The sequence below is a fragment of the Capra hircus genome, chromosome 5 (genome assembly GCF_001704415.2).
Source record: "Capra hircus breed San Clemente chromosome 5, ASM170441v1, whole genome shotgun sequence".
Taxonomy (NCBI): Eukaryota; Metazoa; Chordata; class Mammalia; order Artiodactyla; family Bovidae; genus Capra; species Capra hircus.
This window is the reverse complement of record NC_030812.1, coordinates 87,216,671-87,234,141: the sequence shown is the minus strand read 5'-3', so window position 1 is coordinate 87,234,141 and position 17,471 is coordinate 87,216,671. Positions and strand designations below refer to the sequence as shown.

At 39.4% G+C, this 17,471-nt stretch overlaps 1 protein-coding gene across 1 annotated transcript in view; it reads right to left on the bottom strand.

The window, feature by feature from the left end:
* Positions 3,769-17,471, bottom strand: part of GYS2 (glycogen synthase 2) — a 57,612-nt gene continuing 43,909 nt past the window's right edge. Inside the window, exons 12-16 of the mRNA XM_005680786.3 lie at positions 14,583-14,709; positions 10,609-10,704; positions 9,186-9,349; positions 7,581-7,661; positions 3,769-5,170 (exon numbers count right to left, since the gene is read on the bottom strand). Coding sequence (XP_005680843.2) covers positions 4,949-5,170; positions 7,581-7,661; positions 9,186-9,349; positions 10,609-10,704; positions 14,583-14,709 — 690 coding nt within the window. The 3' untranslated portion in view covers positions 3,769-4,948. The remainder of the gene's footprint in view (positions 5,171-7,580; positions 7,662-9,185; positions 9,350-10,608; positions 10,705-14,582; positions 14,710-17,471) is intronic.

Sequence of the window (17,471 nt, the reverse complement as noted above, 5' to 3'; positions counted from 1 at the left end):
TACTTATATCCCCCCTCTTCAGCCTCCCTCCCACCACCCCCCCATCCCACACCTCTAGGTCATCATATAGCAACTTCACACTAGCTATCCATTTTGCATATGGTAATGTATATACATGAGTGCTACTCTCAATTCATCCCACCTCCCTTTGAGTAACTCATCTCACCTTTCAATTCATTCCACCCTCCCGTTCCCCCTGCCCCTCATGTCCACAAGTCCATTCGCTACGTCTGCGTCTCTATTCCTGCCCTCCAAATAGGTCTGTATGGCTTGTACTTAAAATTGGGAAATATTTGCCTCCTATCCATATCCATGTCCTAAAATACCCCACTTCTGGATTGGCCTTGCAGCCACTTTCATACCATCCAGTTGCTCTCGCCCTCTTTGCCTCTATATCCTTCTTCCCCTGTGGCTCTGTGGCCACCAGGCTACGTGGCTCTCAATTATCTTCTGTTTCCCCTGGGTTTCCCCAGTGGATGTCTTCTCTCCCCCAGTCCCCACATCACCATGGTCATCCTAAGCAAGGAGAGAAGGAGATAAGTCCTAACAGGTTACCTCCAAGTAGCATTTCTTCTTTACCTGCTGATGAGAAATAAAAGTCTATATCCTACCAACCCTGAGTTACATTATTTTACCTTGGCCTCAGGAGAAAGAGCAATTGGGAATGCAACTTGCTGGCTTCCTCTTACTGGACTATAAATTCCTTAAGGAAATGTTCATCTCCAATTTGATTTGAGCCTTACAACCACAATGTGAAATGGGCAACTGTGTCTCCCACATTATTTCAGAGAAATTTAGTCTCCCCCTAAGACGTCTCTTTGAATATCTTCAAGTATACACTTAACCAATCCCTCTTCTGAGACCTCCTGAAAAGCTATTTGAATAGCACTTGTAATATTTTATATTCCCATCTGTATATGTAAAGCCAGCTCTATTCACCCTTCTTCCTACCATAGAAGAAAGGGTCGTACAATGCATTAAAAAAAAAAAAATCTTGCTGTCAGCTGGCCAAGCACACAATTTTCTATAGTTCCTGACCTCCAGTTTATGGATACATACATTTTTTTTTTCTTTTTTTGGCCTCGCTCCACAGCATGTGGGAATGTTGTTCCCTAGCCAGGGATTGAACCCACATCTGCTGTATTGGAAGCATGGAGTCTTAACAAATGGACCACCAGGGAAATCCCATACATTCTTTATTTTTTCTCTTTTTATACATACATTCTTTAAGAGCATCAACTTTCTTATCTCTGTTTCTTTCATTAAAATTGTGTAGAAGGCACTATGATAGGCACGGAGTCATCTAATGATCCCATTGGTTGTTCCTCACCGAGCTTTGTCAAACTTGGGAAAATGACAACTAAACACAGTTTTGTCAGTCTTGGGGAAAGAACAACTAAACACTGAGCTTTGTCAGTCTTGGGGAAAGAACAACTAAACACTGAGCTTTGTCAGTTGTGGGGAAATGACAACGAAGTGCCTGGAGCAAGGGGTTGGAGTCAGATGGCAGCAGCTGTCTGAACAGAGGACCAAATGCAGGGTAGAAATTGATTCCTACACATGCCACCGGAAGCCAAGTATTTGCAAATCAGTCTTTCCCCATGACCTATACCATCTGTACTCATTTCTAATCAGAAAACTATTCTTTCATTTTAAAAACAACTTGAATTTTAAAGTTTTATATTAAGAAGTTATAGCTTCTATAGAGTGCATGCTTTCAACCACTTACCAATCAAGAGGATCACTTGAATACACACATCACAACATCACATCACTTTACTCGGGATATATTTTCACGGTTGTTGCAAGAGTGAAACCCATTTTTATCATGAGATCTTTCTGGTGCTTCAGCAAATGGGTATTTGAATTGTAATACAAATCTATTTCATATTTTGTTTTTCTAATCTTCTCTGCAGAGCTTTCCAAACTGCTCTGCAGATGCTGGGTTAGTTGGAATCCACTGGGCATTTTTTAAGGAGTAGGCTTTAGGTAACTTACTTTCCTTCCCCACAAACCTCTAAGTGAGGGAGGTTGCCATGATCTTCCGTTTTGGTCTGAGATGTTGCTAATGTCTGTCATTCTACTCTCCTCTAATTATGGGGCAACAGGAGAGCTGGAATTCAGTTTCCACTGGTCTTGCATGATCTGATTCCAGCTTGCGCTTCATCCAGCCCAGCATTTCTCATGATGTACTCTGCATATAAGTTAAATAAGCAGGGAGACAATATACAGCCTTGACATACTCCTTTGCCTATTTAGAACCAGTCTGTTGTTCCACGTCCAGTTCTAACTGTTTCTTCTTGACCTGCATACAGATATCTCAGGAGGCAGGTCAGATGGTTTGGTATTCCCATTGCTTTAAGAATTTTCCACTTTAATATCTCTTTAATAATTTCTCTTAAGAATTTAAGTTTGTTGTGATCCACACAGTCAAAGGCTTTGGTGTAGTCAATAAAGCAGAAGTAGATGTTTCTCTGGAACTCTCTTGCTTTTTTGATGATCCACGGATGTTGGCAATTTGATCTCTGGTTCCTCTGGTTCCTTTTCTAAATCCAGCTTGAACATCTGGAAGTTCTTCTTTTAACTTTTTTAACTTATATGCAGAGTACATCATGAGAAATCCTGGGCTGGATGAAGCACAAGCTGGAATCAAGATTGCTGGGAGAAATATCAATAACTTTAGAGATGCAGATAACACCACTCTTATGGCAGAAAGTGAAGAACTAAAGAGCCTCTTGATGAAAGTGAAAGAGGAGAGTGAGAAAGTTGGCGTAAGTTCAGCTTTCAGAAAACTAAGATCATGGCATCTTGGTCACATCATTTCATGGCAAATGGATGGGTAAACAATGGAAACAGTGACAGACTTTATCTTTTGGGGCTCCAAAATCACTGTCGATGGTGACTGCAGCCATGAAATTAAAAGACACTTGCTCCTTGGAAGAAAAGTTATGATCAACCTAGATAGCATATTAAAAAGCAGGGACATTACTTTACCAACACAGGTCCGTCTAGTCAAAGCTATGGTTTTTCCAGTAGTCATGTATGGATGTGAGAGTTGGTCTATAAAGAAAGCTGAGCACTGAAGAATTGATACTTTTGAACTGTGGTGTTGGAGAAGACTCTTGAGAGTCCCTTGGACTGCAAGGAGATCCAGTCCATCCTAAAGGAAATCAGTCCTGAATATTCATTGGAAGGAGGACTGATGCTGAAGCTTAAACTTCAATACTTTGGCCACCTGATGCAAAGAACTGACTCATTGGAAAAGACCCTGATGCTGGGAAAGATTGAAGGCAGGAGGAGAAGGGGTCAACAGAGGATGACATGGTTGGATGGCATCACTGACTCGATGGACATGAGTTTGAGTAAGCTCTGGGAGTTGGTGATGGACAGGGAAGCCTGGTGTGCTGCAGTCCATGAGGTCACAAAGAGTTGGACATGACTGAGCAACTGAACTAAACTGTATGATCTGATACACTGTCATTGTTTCTTTTCCTTTTTTTTTTTTTTTTTTTAATTACAGGTTATTTATTTATACTGTGCTGGGTCATGATTGCTGCACACTGGCTCCCTCTAGTAGCAGCAAGTGGAGACTGCTCTTCTCTGTGCAGCGTGGACTTCTCACTGCAGTGGTTTCCTTTGTTGTGGAGCATGGGCTCTAGGCACTTGGACTTCAGTAATTGTGGCCCATGGGCTTAGTTATGCCGTGGCATGTGGAATCTCCCAGACCAGAGATCTAACCCATGTCCCCTGCATTGGCAAGAGGATTCTCAACCACTCTCAACCATTCTCAAACATGGACCACCAGAGAAGTCCGTTTCTTTTCTTTTATTGCCATCAACAACCCAAAATTGAGCAGACCTAAAAAGAACCTCTACAGACCTGGGCCAACCAATAAGCCAACCAAGGCATTCTCTGTTATGGAAAAATAATCCACAGGTGAATTTGGGGTTTGTTTGTTTGTTGCCAATTTAGGTTTAACTACATGCAAAACATTAATATGTTTAACTACAACCATTCAACAATGTCTCAGAGACACTGTCCTTATGATAACAGACTCTCTATTTTCTTTTGCTAGTATTTTTTAAAGATAGTTTTAAATGTTATCCTTCATAAGGCACTATTTTATAGTAAGTGTTTTTGAACATATCATTTAAATGACTAAAACAATTTTAAACAAGACATTATAAATGCAGTTAAACTTTAAATATTGATATATTTATTCATATGGATTTAACAATTTATCCCCTATGGAAGACTAACCAAGTTTTCAAAAAGACTTTCCTTTTACACAATAGAACAAACTGATATACTCAGGTGGCACAGTACAGATGATAACATCCTCCCACCATTAATTTGAGAAGTAACCTTGTACATATGCATTAACATAGCAAGATCTGGATTTTGGATAGCTATTGTCTTATGGAATTTGATTGTCTGTAAAAGTAAGCTTAAATTCATGGTTGTGACTCATGGGAAAAATAAAAACAATCACTAAAGGCCAAATTATTTGAAATATAAAGGTAGAACACATTCATGGCTAAGGTCAGGATCCTTTGGGGATGGGATGGCAGACTTGTTTGGCAGGTATGAACCTTTATAAACACTAAGCAAAGGGTTATGGTGATGATAATTAAAAAAATCAACATTAGGAAATGAAAATTCTTACCGTTTAAAGTAACCATTTTAAAAAACACTTCCACTCTCCCTCCTATAATTAACATTCTTCCTCATGACCTAAACTGACTGGAGAAAAGGAATTGGGGAAAATAACTGGGATTTCATTATAAATTACAAAATTGCCATTCACTTAACCTCCTCCACTTTTTAGGCAAAGAATAAATCCCATTGTAATACTGAGAGGAAGAGAGTGAAACGTGTGGCATTTCCATTTCTATCCGTAATCATTCTTACGTTCTCACTAAGTTAGCCTGTCGGACCAGAGCGGAGTTCAGTTCTTGTATTCTCCGTGCTGCTTCTTCTTTCCGCGAGGAACGTGACTCAGAGAAAAGGGCGACTTGATATTTAACCGATCCCTTTCCGCCTCTTCCTCCTCGTCGTATCTCTCATCCTCATCGTCATCCTCCGCATCACTGCTCTGAGGACTGGAGGCCTGAGATCCCGACGGAGAAGGTGGTACCGAGGGCGGCCTGGGATACTTAAACCCTTCTGTCTGCCAAAGCCAAAAATAAGACACGAAACATCAGAACGACTTCTTGATTTTTCAGTGAGGTAAACACTTGGGACATGCCTTTAATAAAATCACAGTTGGATATTTTTTGTGGTCTGTTCAGGGTCTGTTAATTTTTACTTAATTTGACTCTGGTACCACCAAGTTCAAGAAAGATTCATTAAATAAATAGCTTCATTTTACCGAGCACTGAAATCTGCCAGGTGCTATGTGTATGTGTGAGTGTATTTAATCTCCAACCAATCTGTTCCTCCCTTTTACAGAAGAAAATTGAGGGTCCAAGAGGGTCCAAATGATTTTCCCAAGGTCATACAGCAAATGGTAGAGCAAAGATTGGTTCCAGAAGACCTGAATATTTTCAGAGGCTCTACAGACCTGGGCCAACTAATAGGCCAGTCAAGATGTTCACTGCGATCTAAGTGCAACATTCTCAATTTTGGAAAAAACTAATCCATGGGTGAATGTGGGGTTTTCTTGGGTCAGTTTAGGTTTAACTACATTTAAAACATCGTGCTGCAGTCCATGGGGTTGCAAAGAGTCAGACACGACTGAGCGACTGAACTGAACTGAAAGCATTAATATGTTTAACCACAATCATTCAGCAGTGTCTCAGAGACATTGTCTTTATTATAATTAAGTAGGATATTTTCTTTTTGCTAATAGTTTTACGATGATTTTTGGGATGATCTGGCTGTGACTGCCCGAGAGCCTTTAATATCTACTGCCATGATACCCTATTGAGATTAAACAGTCTCTGTTTCATCCTTCAGATTTACTCACTCAAACTGCAGAACATTGGCAGCCTGGATATCCGTGGACAGCCACCACTAGAAAGATTCCTGAAAGCCAAGCCACTTCGTTGACCTCAAAATTCCACCAGTTCCATTTATTTCAGTTAGTGAGCGTTTATCACTAGGTTTTAATCAATTGCCCTTCTACCTAAGATGCACTGAGATAACTCATTGGATAAACAGACACTGAGCACCACCTGTAGGACAGACACCCTAACACCACTGGGGAAACAAAGATGAAAAACAGGAGGCTTCATCAATCAGGAAAACAGATGGAACAGCACTTGTCATTCTGAATTTCAACTATTTTTAGACACTATTATGTCATATATATAGAATCACTTCAAGACTCTGATACTTTACCTGAAAGCAATACAAAACAAGAGAAAAAAAAAAAAGAGCTGAGCATAGGAGTTCAATATTTATTTAGTTGAATTAGTTGAATAAATGGATGAATAGAGCTGAATTATCATTCAGGGCCGTGACCACCTCTAAATAATCTAAGCAAGTCACTCTGAGGACATGGACATGGGAACTGAAACAATCACGGACATGGGAACTGAAATTTATATACTGAGGGATTTATGAAGCCCTTTCATTTTCTCTATTAGCAAATTTTACCTCAGGTTAGCTTTCTAGATCTGGTCCTCAAACACCAAATAAAGGTGAATATAAGGTTTTGGGGGAAATTGTTTATGGTAAAAATGACTCCTGATTGAAAAACTACATCTACATTTGGAGTATCTATAAATACTTGACGAAGATCTCTAGCTTTTAGAAATCCTTGAATTTGATGACTCTTGTAATTGCTCACAATCCTTGCAGAGGCCACAGAAGCTTATCAATGAAGATTTATATGAGATGTTGCCTCTTGTGGGGCGTGGAACTACTAAGCTAAAATAGATCTCAGGATCAATGGCAGGGCTTTCATCTTTTTGCACCTAAGTGTTCACCTGGTGGGGAGGGGACAGAGAAGTTTAGCTCTTGGACCACTGTGTAGACTGCTGCAAGGACTTATTCCACTGAAGAGAAATGCCTGATACTGCTCTACTTAGAGCTGTGTTTCCTTCTAAATAAATGTGATGACAAGTAGTCGCCTCTAGTCTCATGAATATAAATGTCTAAGGTGACTTTAGAGGAAGACTCCCTGGTGGGCATGGCTGAATGGAATAGAAATGGTCATCTAGTCCAATTTCTTCTATGGTGCTTGAAGTCTATTATTCTTGCTGAGTCATCAACCAATATTTAAACATCTCCTTGGATAGCAAATTCACTTCTGATGAAAGGAAGCCACTTTACTTTTCGACAGCTCTCGAAAGAACAGATGTCTCAGAGAAGTTTCAGGCACCAAAGCACAAGAGTTTTCATTTGAACGTGCTTCTCCAGTGACATGAAGTGGCTGATTGCTGATCCTAGGTATCAGCTAACTGAATTGAGGGCTTAGAGATGGTCTGACTTGTCAGTTTCTCTACTTGTTTTGTTGCGACACTATGAAAAAGTATAATAATTTGTGAATTTAGCTACTTTCAAATAAAAGGACTTACTACACATAAACCATTTAGCTTTCAAAACAAATGAACAATACATAAATACATATTTACCGTTGGTGGTGATGTGGGTTCCATGTGGAATTTCTCTGGAAAGGCTCTACTTAATGTCAGGAGCCTGGCATGCTGGTAATACTGTGATAGAAAATCAATCCATGGTTAAAAAAACACATATATTTATATCTCAGTGGCCAAATTATTATATAAAAATCTTATTATCCCACTTATAAATATATACATTTTAAAGTGGCAGATTTTATTCATCCTAAACTTAAGAATCAAAAAGCCATGACATTGCTGTGTAACACTGGGAACTCAGCCTGGTTCTCTGTGACAACCGAGAGGGATGAGACGGGGGGGTAGGAAGAAGGTCGAGAGGAGGGGATATATGTTTACTTACGGCTGATTCACATTTTATGGCAGAAAGCACCACAACATTCTAAAGCAATTATCCTCCAATTAAAAATAATTTTTAAAATATGGTAATTTATAGGTTTATTATTTTTCAGTGAATAAGTAATATTACCAAAAATTTGAAGGGAAGGCCATCCTTCTAAGTAAATGAACTCTTACTTGAACTCTGAATTGAGCACAAAGGTGATTGAAAACACTGGTTTTATTCTACAGAGAAGCAGTATGGTGCGGAAAAAAGTTGGGGCATGAATAATCAGACAAACTGGATTTAAATCGTGCTTCAGATATTGAGAAAGAAACATAACTTTTACGTGCCTTATCATCCTGCTTTCATTATAAGATGAAGACGGTAAAATTAATCTTCCAGGTAATAAGCATAACTGTCAGCATTAGTGTGTGTGTATCCTCAGCTGATGGCTGCATCTGTCATTTGTCAGCCAGAGTTCAGCAGTATATAAGCAGCAACATTATGTGAAGGCAAAGTCAATTTAGTTTTTATTAAATTATCCAGTCTTGCTTGGAAAATCCCATGGACGGAGGAGCCTGGTAGGCTGCAGTCCATGAGGTCACTAAGAGTTGGACACAACCGAGTGACTTCACTTTCATTTCTCACTTTCATGCATTGGAGAAGGAAATGGCAACCCTCTCCAATGTTCTTGCCTGGAGAATTCCAGGGATGGGGGAGCCTGATGGGTTGCTGTCTACGGGGTCGCACAAAGTCAGACACGACTGAAGTGACTTAGCAGCAGCAACAGCAGCAAGATGTATGAACATCTATCTGAGTATTTATAAGCTTACTGCAGAATAGAATGGAGGTATTTCCTGTACCTGTCATTTGGAGAAACAAGATTATTCCCACTCCCCATTGTAGTTGAGAAATGTGATCATATTATCTCTTAGAGTGAAACAAAACAGGGACTTTCTTCTTGATGTTTTCCTCATATTCATGAAACAATATCTGCAATGCATCAAGTTAAGCCCTAGCAATAGAATAATTAGTAAGATCATGGCTAGATCTCTCTGAACTGGCTGTTCTGGTCTCAAACTAAATATGCAGAATTGGAGTTAGGACTTTGCAAACTCACATCAAGTTAAAAGTAGTCATAGTAAGTACATGAGAACATCAGTGAGATCTTAACAATGATGATACAGATTGACCTTATAGATGGCAACTCAAATCAGATCTTTTATAGTCCAGGGGGGATTTTTAAAGGGGTCCTCTGTGTAGATCACAGACTTGCTTACTCTGCCTAAGTATCTCCAGTCCAGAAGATCTGAGAGCCTCTCGGTTCGATTCCTTTGAATAATCCTCTGGCGGCGTGACTGTTTGCAAAATCCGTAGAGAAACTGAGTCAGTTGATTGCAAGAATCATCAGGTGAGCGGAACCGCCTGTCAACGATGTAAATTCCTGAGGGACACAAACGCGAGAGTACAAGTAAAGGTAAGGCTAACCATGGAGCATTTCTACTCCTGTTCCTTAGGATCCATCATGGACCGCATGCTTATCCACTCCCTGACTCCCCTACTGCTTCTGCTTCATCCTTTCCCTTCCAAGACTGTATTTCTCCTGTGATTTCCTTCTAATAGCTCACAACTCTCACTAACACACAGCCAACCAAATGAACGTTGCCATAAAAAACCTGGCCCAACAGGACTACCCCAGATCAGTGTCATCCTTGGGGCTGCTGGCTAACCAGAGTCTCCACAGTAAAGACTGAATCTCAGTGCTTTTCAGGTTCCCCAGTGTCCCCACTGTGCACCATGGGGGTGAGACTACAGCTATCACCCAAGGAAAGATGACGCTGACAATGCGACTCTAAAAGACCAGAGGATCAGCATGTCCAGGCAGAGCATCCAGCCCATTCTAATTTTTCTTGCTGCTAGGCAACATGGACACAAAGATGGTGACACCATCTGCCATCTTAAATGAAAATTTTGATAACTCGCTAGTTGGAACTTACAAACTAATTATGCTGACCAATACACGTACTCTAAAGCAATGGTAATCATAATATTACTTCCAGGTAATGGAAGACCAAACCGGTTCAGAAAAATGAAAAGGTGCAAAGGCAAGATTTGTCCAAGTTTAGCACTCCTTTTGGAGAAGGGGATGGCTACCTACTCCACTATCTTTACCTGGAGAATCTCATGGACAGAGGAACCTGGTGGGGTACAGTCACTGGGGTCGCAAAGAGTTGGACACGACTGAGCAACTAAAACTTTCACTTTCACACTTTGTAGTTTGACTTTTAAGCAATATATTCAATATTAATATCATCCTTATCTTTTCTATGGACCTTAGAAGTAATCTACTTTTAATCAACCAAGAAGTATAAATATTAATTGGGGTTTCCCTACTGACTCAGCAGTAAAGAATCTGCCTGCAATGCAAGAGACCCAGGTTTGATCCCTGGATCAGGAAAAATCCCCTGGAGGAGGGCATGGGAGTCCACTCCAGTATTCTTGCCTGGGAAATCCCATGGACAGAGGAGCCTGGCAGGCTACAGTCTATGGAGTCACAGAGTCCAACACAACTTAGCAACTAAACAACAACAAATAAAACAATCGTCATCGGGATAGTGTTAGAGTTGGGCTCTGTAAAGACTCTGTGCTTTGTTTGGTGAGAGGTCCCTTCTCCTTGGTTGGGTTCATGATGAAAAGCCTCACCGTATGCGGTGGGGTCAGCCACATGCTCCTGCATGAAACAGCCAAAGCCAGAGAGATTGGTGGTCACACTGGGGATGCCCATCACAGTGCATTCAGCTGCCAGGGGAAACAGAAAAAAGCTTGGCTTCAGACCAGCGATTATACCCTGTTATACATCCAGAGAAGGAAATTGCTGCAGTCCTAGTAACAGCAATGCTTGTTTTGTGCCAGGCACAGAATTAAGCTCCTTACATGCATGAACAAATTTAATCTTCTTGAGCAGCCCGTGAAGTAATGCTATCACTATCCCCATCTTATAGATGAAGACACTGAGGCCCAGGGAGTTTAAATAGCTTTCCCAGCTTCACAAAGCCAGGGAATGTGGTGGAGCTGGGATTTGTAGCCAGGTCCCCAGCCCCAGAGCTGCTCAGAACTGCTACCTTACACTGCTTCTCTCATTCCAGCTGCCTTTCTTTTGCTCTGTTCAAAGCTTGTGTCTCTAAATATATGGCAAGTTTATGCAGTAAGCCAACTCATTGGGAAAAGACTCTGATGCCGAGAAAGACTGAGAGCAGGAGGAGAAGCAGATGACAGGAAGAGATGGTAGGATGGCATTACCAACTCAATGGACATGAGTTTGAGCAGGCTCCAGGAGATGGTGAAGAACAAGGAAGCCTTGCATGCTGCAGTCCATGGGGTCACAAAGAGTCGGGAGACGACTGAGCGACTGAACAACAAAATATATTATGGACAAGAACAGTTCCTCCCCTCATTTTCGTCTCTTTTGCCACCAATCTCTTCGACTTTCTCAGGTGCTCAGTGAAACCATGGTTTATTTCAATCCTCTATCACCTTTTAATCAAAACCTTTTCTCCAGACAATCTCAGATGTTACCTCACTCAAGGATGATTGAATTGTTAACATGAAATTTATATTCAATTATGGAATTTTTCTTGGTTGATTAGTGGGGATGGGTGGATAAAAAAATTTCCTCATGACCCATGTACTCCTGTTCTGCAAGTATTTCCTATTGGTTTAGCTCCAGAGAGTAGTGGTTTTCAAATCTGGGGGAAGATGGATGAGGAGAAGAAATTGAATTAGGGATTAATGACTCATTTGAGAATGTGATGAAACCCTAGAACTCCTCCCCAGAAAAATTTTGCCTACAATCCTATGAAACTTCACAGATCCTTAGTTTTATTAAATATTCTTTTACACTTTTGGAAGAAAAGTTATGACCAACCTAGATAGCATATTGAAAAGCAGAGACATTACTTTGCCAACAAAGTCCGTCTAGTCAAGGCTATGGTTTTTCCAGTGGTCATGTATGGATGTGAGAGTTGGACTGTGAAGAAGGCTGAGCGCCGAAGAATTGATGCTTTTGACCTGTGGTGTTGGAGAAGACTCTTGAGAGTCCCTTGGACTGCAAGGAGATCCAACCAGTCCATTCTGAAGGAGATCAGCCCTGGGATTTCTTTGGAAGGACTGATGCTAAAGCTGAAACTCCAGTACTTGGGCCACCTCATGCGAAGAGTTGACTCATTGGAAAAGACTGATGCTGGGAGGGATTGGGGGCAGGAGGAGAAGGGGACGACAGAGGATGAGATGGCTGGATGGCATCACTGACTCGATGGACGTGAGTCTGAGTGAACTCCGGGAGTTGGTGATGGATAGGGAGGCCTGGCGTGCTGCGATTCATGGGGTCACAAAGAGTCGGACACGACTGAGCAACTGAACTGAACTGAACTGAATACAATTTCAGGCACCTTTGTAAACACCGTATGTGTCCACTGAATGAAATTAATGAAGTCAGTGTTTATCTTCTCTGGGTTTTCTCAAAACATAAAACACAGATTTTAATACTTTCCAGAGTGAGAGTTAGCACCACATAAAGCAATTTTTCTAAAAAATTATCTAATATGCTAATACCAAACCTATACCACCAAAGTTTCTGCTATTTCTGTAATTCAAGTTAGGAAATAAGGGGCCAATTTCTTTTAGTTCATTTAAAACAGAGAAGGATTCATTCACTATTTGGCATGGATTTCTCACACACCCCTTTTCATCTATTTATCTTTTATAATAGCTTTGCTGGCCTTTATCTTAAGTTAGATATAGCTCTTCAGGTTAAGTTTGCCTTTGTCCTATAATATGATATTCTGGTGGGAAATAAGTTAGATAGCCTTCTCTTTATCCAGTATAAATGACTTCCCACTTTCCCGTTGTCACTCATGTTTTGGTTTTGTCCTTTTTTGTCCTCCGTATTTACAGTTGAAAATTATATTCCTTACTAGAAAGAATAGGAGTAACAAAGTTGCCAGTTCATCAAGTGAATTGTTTCAATGTATCTCAAAAGATAGTTACTTCATTAAAAACAATTTAAGATAACTGTTTGGGCATTTTGCAAGTAAGAAAATACTGCCTTCACGAAAGTGGAATTGGTGCCAAAAACAACTTTTAGAACTACAAGAGAGAGAACTGGATGATTCAGATTAGTAACTTTACTATATCATGTTTCAAGAATGGGTAATTCTTTATTAATCTTTCCGCAAACATTCTTATGGTTTTACAGCTGCTGGCAAATTATTCTTGCTGGAGCCTAAGACAATATAAAAGGAACTTTATCGAAAGATGCAGAGCCTTGTCACTCCTATTGTAAAGAGTATAGTATCCTATTTATATAGACTTTAAAATTCTATACTTAAATTCTGGGGTCAGAATGTAAGATTAGAAAAACCTTCCTCATAATTCAGCCTATGACCGCTCTCACCCTAATTGCTGCTGCCCCTTACTTAGACCATGATGACACTGAGATGCAGAAGGCAAAATGTATTCATTATAAATAAAAATGTTTTCTGAGCCTTTTATTTTCAGTTATAAATAGAAGTATAGCTGTACTGGGAGGAAAATCTCTGATTACCAAGAAGATGGAAAAGTCATCAATGTCTTCTTTGCATTGGCATATAAAATAATTGTTTCCTTTTTAATTAGGCATTTCAGTACAGATACAAATTGCCAGCTCCTGATGCCATTGACAAGCAAGTTAGTAGGATACAGAAAAGAAAAAAAGACAGTGGATCTGAGAATCTACCACCTGTGGAAAAAAAGGTGGGGTGGGCAGGTGTAGGGTCTGAATGGAATTACGTCATTGGCATAATGCCTACCACCAAACTGACATGCTATCTTTACCTCTTTTTTTGAGAGACAAGGGTGTGAAGATGACTTTTCACCATACATCTCTCTATACTATTTGTGTCTTTAACCATGTGAATGCATTACGCAATTAAAAGATAAATATATCCTTAACTTAAAAAGGGATTCTTCTGAAATAAATTTTTTAACAGTTTCAGAAATAATCGTTTCTCATATTAATTTCCTTGTAGTTAGTTTCTCCTTCATATTAATGGATAAGACTGGTGAATTTAACTAAAAAGATATATTCTTTATAAAGCAGTCTTTTTCTTTGGAATGCAATGAAACAACAATTCAGATACTAAAATATGCCCAACCACAACCTCTTACAATTATATAAAAGATTACATAATATGTCCTCAGGCTTCCCAGGTGGCACTAGTCGTAAAGAACCTGTCTGCCAATTCAAGAGACACAGGAGAGGTGGGTTTGATCCCTGGGTTGGGAAGATACCCTGAAGGAGGGCACAACCACCCACTCCAGTATTCTTGCCTGGAGAATCTCATGGACAGATGAGGCTGGCGAGCTACAATCTATAGGGTCGCAAAGAGTTGGGCACAACTGAAGTGACCTTAGCACGCACACACGCATTGTGTCCTTATGCTTATGTCAGAAGCAACAAAGCGTAAATCTGATCTGGAATAGATCCAACCAAAATCACTTTTAAAACAAACAAACAAACAAACAAACAAAACCAGAACCTTAGTAGAAATGACATATCAACTTGGAATATTACATACTTATGTGTAGAATAATATTCTAATACAATTTAAAGCATCTCACAATCTATACATGTCACATACCTGGAGTATAACCCCAGGGTTCATAGTATGATGGAAATACTCCAAGATGACAACCTCGGACAAACTCTTCATAATCCATGGGTAGCAAGGGGCTGGTGGAGGACAGGAACTCTGGGTGCAAAATCAACTGAAAGAGGAAAAAAAAATCTAATGAGAAAAAAGAGAAAAGAAAGAATAAATTAGAGCAAAAAAATCTCCTAAAGTTTTTTTATTTCAGAATTTAGATACTATAGAATCCTTGTGTTATAGACTCAGGGGAAAGGAAGAGAGATAAGAAAAAAGGAAAAGGTCTGGGTGTTTTTTTCTCCCCTCTCTATTCTCTGTGAATATCTACTCTGAGGACTGATTTTCCCTCAAGTTCCCAGGCCTAGATTGGAGGATATAGAGTTGTGTCCATTTTTGTTCTCATGCAACCCAGCCTTTATTGACAGTAAAGATTTTATTTGCTTTTCTAACTGCTGGCCCCTGTCTTGTTTTTCAATTTATTCCCACCAGGAACAGAAAAGAAGGGAGCTACCCTTCCACGCCAAGTGAAATGGAACTGAGGGCCAGTTGTAAGCTACCAATGCAATGTCCCTGAACTGGAGACAGGAAGAAGAGCAGGACATCCTGATAGGATATTTTCACCATGTGAGTACAATGGTCAAAAATAACCTCCAGAGCAGAGGTTATAGAAAAATGCAGTAAACAACTAAGATGCAATGAGTTTGAGCATTACCTTTCCTTTTAGCATAATTGATTTTTTTTAAGTTTATGCAATTTGATTTCACACAACACTTGTGTTTAAAACTGGCGCACAGCATTCTGAACAGTTAGCAATTGGCTCGTGGGCACTGTATGAGCCTTTTCTTGGACTGCACAGCCTGTGTGTGTGTGCACTAGTCACTTCAGTTGTGTCCGACTCTTTGCGACCCCATGGACTGTGTCGCCTGCCATGCTCCACTGTCCACGAGATTCTTCAGGCAAGAATACTGAAGTGAGTTGCCATGCCCTCTTCCAGGGGATCTTCCCAACCCAGGGATCAAATCTGTATCTCTTACATCTCCTGTATTAGCAGGAGGGTTTCCACTAGCGCCACCTAGGAAACCCCGCAGCATTTAATTTTCTGCCAAGGCAGAGACCAGACTGCAGCTATACTTGGACAGCTATGACTAGAACAGCTACTTAGCTGGTAACCTAGATAAATGAGTTCTATTTCTCCTACTTATTAAAATGATGACTTATGAAATTTAATATAATTATAATATATAAATTATATTACTACAGCACTTTAAAATCAGATTTTTCTAATTCATTTATTAGAATTTAATTTTCATAACTTACTTAGCTATGAGGGGAGGCTGATAAGTAACCTAAAATTGGTTTGGTGAGAATTTTAATAAAATGGGGAAATAGAATTTAGCATGTTTTATATATTTTTATTTGTTTATATGTAAACATGTTTATATATAACCTGAAATAATGTCAAATTTACAGAAAAGTTGCAAGTATAATGTGAAGAGAATTAATATTTTTCCATATGAGTATAAATTGCTGACTAGATACTCATCATCCACAAATACTTAATGTGTGTTTCCTACAAACAAGAATATTCTCCCTTAAAAAACTAAAAATAGAGCAACCATGCTGCTGCTGCTGCTAAGTCGCTTCCATCGTGTCTGACTCTGTGTGACCCCATAGACGGCAGCCCACCAGGCTCCCCCATCCCTGGGATTCTCCAGGCAAGAACACTGGAGTGGGTTGCCATTTCCTTCTCCAGTGCATGAAAGTGAAAAGTGAAAGTGAAGTCGCTCAGTCATGTCTGACTCTTAGTGACCCCATGGACTGCAGCCTACTCTGTCCATGGGATTTTCCAGGCAAGAGTACTGGAGTGGGGTGCCATTGCCTTCTCCGAGAGTAACCATATGATCCTGCAATTCCACTGCTGGGTATGTATCTGGAGAAAACTCTAATTTGAAAAATACCATGCACCCCAGTGTTTACAGCAGCACTATTTACAATAGCCAAGACATGGAAGAAACCTAAATGTCCATTGATAGATAAATGGATAAATATGAAATATTACTCCATAAAAAGTGAAATAATGCCATTTGCAGCAACATGGATGGACCTAAAGATTATCATATTAAGTGAAATAAGTCAGATAAAGATAAATATCATATGATATCACATATGCACAGAATCTAAAAGATGGTACAAATGACCTTATTTACAAAATAGAAATAAACTCATAGCCATAGAAAACAAACTTATGGTCACCAAAGGAAACAGTGAGGGAGAGGGGAAGAGAGATAAACTACAAGTCTGGGATTAACATATATACACTACTGTATATAAAATAAGGAAACAATGAGGTCCTACTGTATAGCACAGGAAATGAGACTCATATCTTATAATACAAATAACTTATACTGGAAAAAACTAAAAAAGAATATATATGTATATATAGCTGAAACACTTTGCTGTATGGTTGAAATTAACAATTGAAATAAGTGTATATTCTTCCAAAGAGATTACTTTGAAGAAAAAAGAACCCTAATTTGGGATATACAGCAATAATGATGACAATAGTTGTCTAATACTTTATATATTATAAATCAGTTTCACATATATTACCTCATTTAATTTTAGCAACATTGTGTGATAAGGAGAGTAGACATTCTGATTGTCCTTATTTTTATTTCTAGTTTTAAAAATAAGGAAACTAAGACTTTGCAAGCATATCTCAATAGATCCATAAATAGGAGATATATAACACTAAAGAAGAAATGAAATGGTAAAACGTCCCAAACTAGTACCTATAAATGATGGTTTATTCAATCATAAGAGTTACAAATTGGCAAAGAAAATGAATAAAGTATTTTCTTCCACAAAACATAATTTTAATTC